Source organism: Ciona robusta, chromosome 14, assembly GCF_009617815.1.
Source record: "Ciona robusta chromosome 14, ASM961781v2".
NCBI classification, from domain to species: Eukaryota; Metazoa; Chordata; class Ascidiacea; order Phlebobranchia; family Cionidae; genus Ciona; species Ciona robusta.
The window spans coordinates 5,560,456-5,571,987 of record NC_143248.1 but is presented as its reverse complement, the minus strand read 5'-3'; the positions used below and the strand labels follow the sequence as shown (position 1 = coordinate 5,571,987).

The 11,532-nt window shown below is 36.7% G+C and overlaps 4 protein-coding genes across 4 annotated transcripts; 2 read left to right on the top strand and 2 right to left on the bottom strand.

The window, feature by feature from the left end:
* Positions 1–326: 326 nt before the first annotated feature.
* LOC149725359 (proteasome maturation protein-like) lies at positions 327–1,845 on the bottom strand. Its single transcript, XM_089892447.1, has 4 exons — positions 1,682–1,845; positions 1,294–1,405; positions 760–904; positions 327–530 (listed from the first exon to the last, which is right to left on the bottom strand). The coding sequence occupies exons 1-4, from the start codon at positions 1,765–1,767 to the stop codon at positions 457–459; spliced, it is 417 nt and encodes a 138-aa protein (XP_089748573.1). The 5' UTR covers positions 1,768–1,845; the 3' UTR covers positions 327–456.
* LOC149725358 (uncharacterized) lies at positions 1,767–3,709 on the bottom strand. Its single transcript, XM_089892426.1, has one exon. It carries the CDS (start codon positions 3,581–3,583, stop codon positions 2,066–2,068), a length of 1,518 nt encoding a protein of 505 aa, XP_089748552.1. The 5' UTR covers positions 3,584–3,709; the 3' UTR covers positions 1,767–2,065.
* A 271-nt stretch (positions 3,710–3,980) lies between these two features.
* On the top strand, positions 3,981–7,164 carry LOC149725357 (E3 ubiquitin-protein ligase synoviolin A-like). The gene has a single exon (XM_089892423.1). The coding sequence runs from the start codon at positions 4,779–4,781 to the stop codon at positions 6,540–6,542; it is 1,764 nt and encodes a 587-aa protein (XP_089748549.1). The 5' UTR covers positions 3,981–4,778; the 3' UTR covers positions 6,543–7,164.
* On the top strand, positions 7,129–11,497 carry LOC149725356 (ubiquitin-conjugating enzyme E2 K-like). The gene is made up of 6 exons (XM_089892441.1): positions 7,129–7,268; positions 8,515–8,608; positions 9,205–9,346; positions 9,756–9,919; positions 10,750–10,817; positions 11,136–11,497. Exons 1-6 carry the CDS (start codon positions 7,212–7,214, stop codon positions 11,202–11,204), a joined length of 594 nt encoding a protein of 197 aa, XP_089748567.1. The 5' UTR covers positions 7,129–7,211; the 3' UTR covers positions 11,205–11,497.
* Positions 11,498–11,532: the final 35 nt, after the last annotated feature.

The window sequence follows — 11,532 nt, the reverse complement described above, 5'->3', positions numbered from 1 at the left end:
TAAAAGCACCAGTAAGCTACCTCACTAGTGCTTTAAAGTTATGATTCAGTGTGTTTGTAACTGGTTTACAGCTCACTGTGGTAGCTACGATGCAATGTGTGGTTTGACGCTCACTGCCTCTTTTAGCCACGATTCATAGCGATTTAGTTTGCCGCCTGCGACTGAACAATACTGGGTTCAAGCCTCACTGTGATGACTACGATGGATATAACTGGATTCAGGAGCTTACTGGTGGCTATAACTCGGTGTGTTTCCTTTAACCAAATGAATACGTGTTCAAGGCCCACTGAAGGTAATATACTGTCCTGTATTATTAAAAACTACGGTTGGTTTGTCAATTTATTCGTAACAGATATAACATGCAGCAAGTGTCCTATGTAGTTCGACAGGAACTTTATTTTACAAGTTTTCAATACAAAGCATGAACTTCCAGCTACATCATCACATGGTAACTTTCTATAAAGGTTTCAACCCAAGCTTATGTTCCATCATTAGATGAGGGTCGCCCATGATCTCGCTGTCTTCATGAGCTGGAAAATAGTTTATGATAAAGTTAGTGGATTTCTTAACAGCAAGGTATTATGGAATATTATTGGACCTGGGATTTAGAACAATATATATGCATATTGTATATAGGTGAGGTCCTACAGTGAGTACGCAATGGGACCAGAGATTTAGACCAAAGTTGGTGCATTACCCTCACATTGTATATGAACATTTTGTGTTAACAAGAGAAAACGTTAAAAATTATCAACGTACAGAAATTATCTTGGATTGAAATGCAAGCGTCGTTCCCGTTGAGAATATCTTGTGAAAGATTTGAAGCTGGTAGGAAAGGTAGACGGGTTGTTGCTTTGTTTATCGCGGTAAGTTCCATTTGTTTGCGGAGTGGAGCGTGGATGCCCTGGGATAAAGTGGGGGGGGGTTTAAAGGCGTTGCGCACTTGGTACTGTTCACAGAACATTAAAAAAGACCCACAAAGTTATATTTGTGGCAATTCGTCGTGTATGAAATAATTCTTTAAATGAACAATATGAATAGAGCTAAAGACCACAAGCGGAAACTTTTAAATGAACAATATGAATAGAGCTAAAGACCACAAGCGGAAAACATGTTATAACTACTGTCCCATGAATCCTATGGCTATGGACCAGTCGACGGCACGCCAAATACAGCAGAACTCATTTTTCACATAACGTGTGCAGTAACTTTTTCATCAAAAACAATTAGTGAAAGTTACACACAGTTTAAAATGCCTTGTTAATAATTGTATGAATAAGTTAATGTAAATACCTGTGAATTACGAAGCATGTTAAAATTCATTTGTTTCATCTTGTCATCGTATTCTCTTTCAGATTTCTCCAGCGGATGGGATGACACAAAGTTACTTCGTACGTTTCCTAACCTGGATTAAAAAGAAGGTATGTCAGTAACTGTAGGTAAGTTATGTCGTCATTGTGAACATATGTGTTCTTGAGCAAGAAACTTGATGGCAATTGCTCCAACCCAGTGGTCATTAATGGGTAGTTCCAATTGTCATCTATACAGTAAATTAATTACACACAAAGTTACATACGTGGTAACTTCTAAACGAACCAAGGTATATGAAACAGAACACTCGTGTTATAACGACTGCCGTTGCCCCGCCATCCAAGGTTAAATAAGTTACTTTCATTCATACCCGGATCTCAATGAGCTTGTAACTCCATATTCAGTATCAGCCTCCGTGGAAAATTGTTTCGTTTCAAATTTATCCCCTCGCATCATTTTGTTTTATCTTATTTCTATAAACAAAGTAAACACAAGATTTAACACCGAAAAAAATTCAATGCAAACATTATGTACAGTTTAGCTATAACGAAGGTTCTGTAATAGTAAGACATGGCAGCGAACATGATATGTAGGCAACAGTTGGCCTATTTTACAGAACAAACTATTTTAAAGTTTTTTAAACAAAATAACAAAACATCACATTGCTGTGAAAACAGATTTCACTTTTTTTCCTGATTGTATAAGTTAAAATGAAATTTAGGGAGTACGTAAAGTAGAAAAGAACGGCACATGATTACTCAATAACAATATGTGTTCGTTTATGGCTGTTTAATGTTTGTTTGCGTAAAAACTTTCTTCCACATTCATTGCATTGATGAGGTTTAACACCAGCGTGGGAGAGTTTGTGGTGGTTTAGGTGACTGTTGCGTGAATATGTCTTGGGACATTGATCACATTTGTAAGGTCGGTACCCTGAGTGGGTCCACTCGTGCTCCTTGAGGTGATATTTTTTAGCAAACTTCTTGTCGCAACGCTGGCACTCAAACAAGTTCTTCCCGGTGTGGATTAGAAGATGCTGCTTTAAACTTTGGAAATATTTAAAGCTTTTAGGGCAGCCTTCGTACTCACAGAAGAATTCGTATCTTGGTTTTGGGTCTTTGGTATCTTTGTGTGCGGCTTTTCTAAGGCAGTACACGCGTGTGTAACCTTGTCCAGTTTCATAGTTGAGATACAAGAATTTTTTGTAATAACTTTTATCACAACTGGTGCACAATATTTTTAATAAGTGTTGCAGTTTAACATGTTCTTGTTTAGACTTTAACGATTTATATCTTTTGCCACAAACATGACATTCGAACGGTTTATCTTTTAAATGAACTGCCATGTGTCGTTGTAGATACCGGAACATATTAAACGTTTTATTGCACACTGAGCACTCGTACAAGTTATCTGTATGCAGCTGCAAATGTCGTTGCAGACGATACTTTGCAATAAATGCAAGATCGCAAACATTACAAACAAAAGGCTTCTCGCCTGTGTGAGTTCGCATATGAATTACAAGCCTACTGTTGCAGTTAAACCTTTTATCACATATTGTACACGGATGTTTGAGATCCAGTTTGCCCTCGCTATGTGTTTTCATATGAGTTATCAAACTTGATTTCTCGAAATACTTCTTCCCGCATAAATCACATTCAAATTCCTTCTCTCCGTGTCTTCTCTCATGTCTTGTAAGATTATTCCTTGACATGAATGCAACGGAACAATGCTGGCACACATATGGTCTCTCACCTGTGTGCGTTCGTTCATGGATTCGAAATTGATCCAACTTTGTAAACGTTCGTTCGCAATAATTGCATTTTCGAATCATTTTTGTTTTCACCTGTGGTGTAGGCATAATACCGTGAACTTTTTTTTGGTGTCTTGTTTTATGATCTTTTCTAGTATAAGCTTTATCACAGTATTCGCATTCAAATAAGGATTTACCAGAAACAGCTTCTCGTTTTGACGGTTTTCGAAACAGATTTTTGTCCCTTTTTACAGCTATTTTACTTTCTACAATTCTCTCATTTTTTTTAGTTTTTATATTTTCTTTGTTTCTTTTATTTTTTACAGTTTTCTTATTTTCTTTCTCAATATTTAATTTTAACTCGGGTTCGACATTACAGTAAGCGTCCACAGCGAAATCGCCATCACCGTGAACCAACTTTTCGTGACTTTTTAAGCTTGACATGCGTTTGAACATTAGGCCGCATTTTGAACACTCGTACACCTTTTCAGAGGAGCGAGTTAAATGTAAAATACGACTCATTGCTAAGCAATATAAAGTTCTGTAGAAATATTGCCAAATTAATTTAGTATAACCTTAAAATAACGATTAATTAGCAATTGAAATAATCTTACGCTTGCTGGGAACTTCAGCATTTTGTAAACATGAGTAGGCAAAATCACTCAAGCCTAACGGTATCGACTTTGTTATCTTTAGGGGAGTTCGTACCACAGTTTTTAATATCTATTTATCATAGTATAAATTAACCCTAATTAAACTAAAACATATTTAGGGTATTGTATAATACTAAAATAAGCAAAAAATACAAGTAAAAACATTACTTTTATTTAAGCATGTGTGTTTAAAACACAAAATAATAAACATATTCTAAATTTTGGGACTTCTTTCTTTAAAATTGTCATCACTTACGTAATGTTGCTTATGTAAGTATTTACCTTTTTATTTGCTTTTGTACCAAATTTAGTCAAATTGCTGGTTTAACTTTGGTAAACAGGCCTCCAACTGGTTATCGCCACGTTCATGTTAGGGGAATGTAATATATTAACTATGGTGGCAGTGCTGGGCTATTATGTACATTTTTACCAGTTCAGATTAATGTTGTATCGAGTATACGTCTGATCACCAAAGCTTTATGTAAAAATATATCTATTTTGTGGAAATACTGCTCTAAAAATTCACTATATCCTATTCTTATGACTGATACTTTTTTAACTATATCTGTATTTTGCAATTTTACACTATAATTTGTTGCACAAACTGTAAGGCTAATGATATTGTCTTAGCCATATTGTTCAGGCTATATTTATATTAAATTAGTGTTTTACATTCTGTATACTGTTGTAATCCATGCAGCTTTCATGCATCTTACAAGAACTGCTAGTTTAAGTTAATTTTTAGTACAAACAACCAACTTAAAAAAGTAATTATACAGCGGGTATTTGGGAATCTGAAGAACATTTTAGGACAAAAAATTCACTGTTAACCAGTTGCAAAAATGTCATATCAGCCTTAAGTGTTCTGTTAACTGCAATTATGTAATGGTTTATGTTACATCTATGTTATATTCTCATGATATGTAATAAAGATATACTTAACTATTATACTCGTAATATATAAAATATATGTATAAGCTACTCAACTATATAATCATAATATACAACATTGATCCTTTACCTCATAGATGTTTTTCAACTAAGGGTATTCAACAACAATCATTATGAGGTCACTTATATTAACCGGGTCCAGTTTCGCTTTAACAACTGCTGTTGTTGTGAATGCTTTCATTCAAAAGAAACAGTTCTTCCCAGCCGTTGTTTATTTAACAACAAAATCCAGCCCATGCATTGCTATTCTATATCTGCAAGCATTTGTCCTTGTTCTGTTGTTTGGAAAACTAATGAGAAAAGTTTTCTTTGGCCAACTACGACCTGCTGAGACGGAGCATTTGATTGAACGCTCGTGGTACGCAGTGACGGACACTTGTCTTGCGTTCACGATGTTTCGCGACGATTTCAGCCCAATTTTTGTGGCTTCGTTCACTTTGTTGTTGTTTCTTAAATGTTTCCACTGGTTACTTGAAGACCGGGTTGATTACATGGAGAGAAGTCCCATGATCACATTCATATTCAAACTACGTGTCCTATCCTTGCTTGCCATCTTACTTGCATGTGATTTAATATTTGTTAACATGTCATACAAATCAACCATGGAAAAAGGTGCTTCAGTTCAACTTGTGTTCGGGTTCGAATACGCTGTTTTAGCTACAGTTGTATTCACAGTATTCTTAAAGTATATTTTACACAGTATTGACCTTATGAGTGACAATCCATGGGAAAACAAAGCTGTATACATGCTTCATATTGAACTAGTCACAGGGTTTGTGAGGGTAGTGCTTTATATTTGTTTCACCATCATAATGGTAAAAGTCCATACCTTCCCACTGTTTTCCGTTCGCCCGATGTACCTTACGATGCGACAATTCAAGAAAGCGCTATCGGACATCGTTCTATCACGACGTGCAATACGAAATATGAACACACTGTACCCTGATGCTACAGCAGAAGATCTCGCCACCACAGACAGCACTTGCATCATATGTAGGGAAGAGATGCACGCTGCAAACCCTGAAGACCAACCTCCAGGCTCCCCACCCCCCGTAGCGAACAAGAAACTTCCCTGCAGCCACATCTTCCATGCCTCGTGCCTCAGATCTTGGTTCCAACGCCAACAAACCTGCCCCACTTGCCGGCTGGATGTTCTACAAACCCAACAACGAGCCCCAACCCCTCCAGCACCCCCGAACCCCCCACAAATGGGAGGTCCTCCAGCAGGCCCGGGTTTTGCTCCTCCATTCCTCCGCCAAATGTTCCCCCCACCCCAAGCGATGTGGGGAGGGGCCCCACCACCCCCTATACCACCCCAACCTACAGGGGCCAACCCACAAGCCCCACCTACCCAACCATCAACATCAAACCAAGCCCCAGGTGCCCCACTTTACATGCCCCCTAACCCCATGTTCATGCCCCCCATGATGCCCCCACCACCCCCACCCCCCTTTAACTTAACAGGCATGAGCGACGACCAGGTCCGAATAATGGAAGGACAAGAACGTCGCGCTGTCGAAGCCAGAATCGAATGCTTGCGTAATATTAAACTTCTGTTAGACGCAGCTATGATGCAAATGTCTCAATACACAACAGTAATGCAAACGCAGGGTGATTCCTTTGTTATCCCACCAATGCCTGACCTTACTGAAAATACTCCACCTGTCAATCAAGAAACCACTGAAGCTGAACCAACCCACGAGGACACAGATGCGCCCTCTAATGGGGAGATTGTAGAGGAAGTCGAAATTCCAACAAACAATGACGACGATGAAGATTTTGATTCGAACCCAGCTGATACGACCGAACTTCGCAGACGAAGGCTCGCCAAACTAGAATCGAAGACAAGCGAGAACAATGAGGAAGACAATAAATGAATAAAGTGATGTCATAATGGGGATTGTGCTTTCACAAACAAACATTGATGATGTCATAATTAGGGGTTTATAGTAGCATAGTTGGTAACTGGATATTATATTGAATATAATATGTAATATTATAGCATTTTCCATGATGTATATTCATATTGCAATATCATACAAATATTGATATCTTTAAGGCTCAATTTTCAGGGTAATGGGCCAACTTCGGCTTAAATCCTAAGTCCCTGACATGCCTCACCCATATAGGATAAAACAGGTTAAATATATTCAACAATGAATTAATAAGCCAGCTTGTTATATAGAATGCATATACTTCTATAATATTTGCAATCATTTAAATATCATGATGTGTGATTTGTCATTTCTGTTTTGCCAGAATCGCACCTTACAAGTATTTCATGATAGACAGCAAATTTATAACAAAAGTTCCAACTTTAAAACTGGTTCCTCCCGAAATTATTATTAACGTTAAAGCATGGTGATCAGAATTTGTTTTAAATTGCAAAACTATTATGTTAATACTTGCAAGACACTTGGTGGCGTGCTTGTTTAGAAACTGGTTAAGGTTGTTACAGAGAGCGCATAGAAATAATATATAATGTTTTAGACATAAAAATCCTAGGTTTATAATTATAATGATACTTTGATGGTTGATTAATCAGAATGTCTTCTATAGCAGCTACAAGGGTACAAAGGGAACTAAAAGATATTAACTCGGAGGTAAGATCAAACAACATATTGTATTTGTGTTTGTAGTAACTTGTACAATGAATATATAAGCATAACGCTATTAATTTTTCTCAAAATAGTTAATTTTCCAAAGGTCAAATTCTGTACCCTTAATAAATTGCACCAGTTTAATATTCATAGTAAACCTATAACTGGTATAGCTTAGCGATAAGCAGGATTAAGCTCTTTTGTCAATTGGTTTTTGGTCGTCCCATTGAGGTCTCTTAGGGTATATGAGACTCTGCAGTGCTTACTTATTCATCCTAATAAAGTCAAACTAAATAGGCTGTCGATACATCAGATCTTTAATAATAAATTACCAGAAGAGCGCAATCAAACTTATAACATGCGCGACAACAAAAGCTTATACATGTATATTAAAATTTTGTTTCTAACATTTTTTTCACAAAATAAATTTGTTTAAAATAATTAATTTATAATGCGGATTTGTAACAGCTTATGTATGAATTATTGAATTGTGTATTAAAGAATTATTTTTCCAATATGCTTTATTGGTTTTAAAATAAGTTAAGCCACATGGTTGGTTTCCTGCTCCCAATATAACATGAAACTTCCTCATCTCAATACTGACTACATTGGTTTAGTGATAATTCTAGGTCCTTAGTACAACCTGTTAATGACCAATAGAACATTGTTAATAGCACAGACATTTTACCATATGTTTTTGCACCACTGTTTCATGTCTGCTTATCCACACACTGCAATAGCTTCAGTAGTTCAACTGTGGGCATGGGAGTGACAACCATGGATAAGTCACTCAAGTTCCCAGTTCCCACCCACAAACATATAAATGACCAAACCAACCAAAAGTCATGTCTGCCTATCCACACAGTGCAATAGCTTCAGCAACTTGACTGTGGGCATGGGAGTTGCAACCATGGATAAGTCACTCAAGTTCCCACCCACGAGGATATAAATGACCAAACCAACCAAAAGTCATGTCTGCTTATCCACACACTGCAATAGCTTTAGCAACTTGACTGTGGGCATGGGAGTGGCAACCATGGATAAGTCACTCAAGTTCCCACCCACGAGGATATAAATGACCAAACCAACCAAAAGTCATGTCTGCTTATCCACACACTGCAATAGCTTTAGCAACTTGACTGTGGGCATGGGAGTGGCAACCATGGATAAGTCATTCAAGTTCCCACCCATGAGGATATATATAAATGACCAAACAAAAAAAAGTTAAAATACTTCCTATTTATTTCAGTGTTCTGGTCAAAATATTAGAATTGAATTAATGAATGATCAGTTTGAACATTTGAAAGGGGAAATAATTGGACCACCAGGCACTCCATATCAGGGTATGTGGTGAACGTATGTGGTTTATTTATCCTCCCAGGGCGTTATGTAAAGTGTTATATAACAAGTTATAACAGGAGTGTTCTGTTTTACACACCTCGTGCTTGCTTTAAACTAATAAGCTATACTATATTTAACTTTGTGGGTGATTGTTTTTATGTATAGAAAATTTAACAACTGATCAGTGACCACTACACCCCGTGCTCGCTTACGAGTTACTGTGAATGTAACTTGTTAAGTGAATGTATTTATGTATGACTGACAATATGAACAACCCAATAGTAACCACTGGGTTTGATCAATTGAATATTATACCATTTCACTTTACCCATGCTCTATTCTATATTGGTAAGGGTTCTGAGGTTTAGACAAAAATTGTCCATTACCCCAACATTGTATTTGCACGTTCTGAGAATAGGAAAAGGGGGAAAATTACAGAAGCTGGTTAGACATTTATTGTTTGGTGTATACCATTCTCTGGGGGTGAGGTTCTGTAGTGAGACACGCCATGGGACCTGGGGTTTAGGCCAGAGTTTGCCCATTAACCCCAACACCCAGTCTTGTTACCATGTTAACCAACATAAACCAATTCACCCAGGTGGGAAATTCAAGCTAAGCATCCATATACCCGAGACTTATCCATTCAATCCACCTAAAGTGAAGTTTGAAACTAAGATATGGCATCCCAATATTAGCTCAGTTACTGGAGCAATTTGCCTTGATATTCTAAAAGACCAATGGTAACTTGTTGCTGCCAAATAAAAGTTAAACTATATTCTACAAAGCCAACTCATTGGTTTAGGTTCTTGTGTAATTCAATGGTTCGTTGCTCGATAATAATACTCATACTTGACACTGAATAAGTGATTGGCGTATTAACAAAGTTTTTATCTGTAATTTTTTCCTTAAGTAGTTTTTAAAACGTTTTATCGAGTATCGTTTTGCTGATAATTTACTTTTCTTTGTTATTTTAATTAATTTGAAATGGACCAAGTTTCTGTTTGAATATTAAAATTATAATGCAGACATTTTACATCATTTTGATTTTACCATTCATTCATTACAGGGCAACATGTATCAGGTAACTATCTGGATACAAAAAATACAATAAATACAAATTTTACCTCATTTACTATCCATACATTACAGGGCAGCGGCACTCACCCTACGCACAGTGTTATTATCATTACAAGCATTGCTGTCGGCTGCCGAACCCGATGATCCACAAGACGCAGTGGTGGCAAAACAATACAAGGATAATAATTCTCTGTTTTATAAAACTGCTAAGTTTTGGGCGCAGATTTATGCTGAAGGTGGATATGGGTTGTAGGTTGTTTAAGTTAATGAATGAATGTAACTTGATTTATTTTCAGCGGGGGAAACATCAATGGTCCTCATAACACAGGTGTTTTGTTTCATACACCTTGTGCCCGCTTACCAGTTACCATGTATGTAACTTATTTACCCTCACATGGGGGGCAAATACAGTCATTATAACACAGGTGTTTTGTTTCATACACCTCGTGCCCGCTTACGAGTTACCACGAATGTAACTTTGTGGGTGATTTTAAATAATGTGACATTCAATGGCATATCTTTGTATAAATTGCTGCGTATAATATAAAAAGCTTTTCCAGCAAGCAACAAAATATTAGATGCAGTTTCTTAAAATGTCACATTCACTCAGACCATTCCTACAGACATATCACGTAACATATGTCCGTTAATCATCTTTTGGTGGCTCATCTGGTATAAACCAACATAAAAATATACTATAGTAGGGTGGGGGAAGATGGGACACCTTTTCAATCTATTTTCTCTTCCTATTTGGTAGTAAACAAAGATCATTCAAAGAATTATGAAACCGTATCCTCACGGCTCCCATAGACCGTTGTTAATTGTTTAAAACACGATTAGGATATTTGGTTATTATGTGCTAAAGGTGTCCCATCTTCCCCCATCCTACTATACGTCTTATACCAGAGTAGACGCTAAAAGATTATTAATGAACATATTTTATGTTTCTTTGTTATATTTATATCTATAGGTTGGGTTAGAGTGAATTTAACGATACATTATGCTTGGTAGCAGATGTGACATAACATATGTCTCTTGTATGTAATCTTTAATCATTCTACTTTAGCACCAGGACCAACAGACACTGATTGCATGGATAAGCTTAAGAAAGTCACGGAAATGGGATTTTACCGGGTGAGAAAAAAAAATGATTGAATTATTGGTATAAAATTTATGAACACACGTATTCTGTATAAGTATGCATCATTTTTTAAAACAGTGAAGCAATGTGTCAACTCTGGCATAAACCCTGAAGGGCCTGAAGCATTGATTTGGTTGGGTCTTAATTTATATTTTTCATGAGATTTTTACAAGAAAGCGATTTTGAAACTTTGATGGTACCTTTAGATTACATTTGAGCATCTTTATCCTTACACAATTTTTCACTTTTCTTTGGTTTGCCCGATTAATGTTAAAAGATAGAGACGTATTAAGCTAAGCTACACATAACAGGACCCATCGTTGCGAGCGTTGTCTTCAAATTCATGGAATTTAGCGGATGCATTGGACAACATAGGATAAAGAAAATTTGCATTTTGTGACATTTTTCTTTGTGTAGTGGAACAGAGATGCTTAGTGCTGACTTGCACTTATATTCCAATGCTTACAGTTTCAATTCCCATATTTCGAAAACTTCATCTGATAATAAGTCCCTGAACTTCAATTTATGAATCACAATGACAGCATGACTATGCAACAATATGGTTTGTTGTGTCATAGAAGATGAAATAACAAAAAGATTTTTGTCGTGATGTCCTTATTTAATGATATGTTCAAATTTTCAATTAAAATGTGTTTTTTTACTACTTTGAAAACCTGGTATGATAGCTTGTGTGATGTGTAAAAGCCC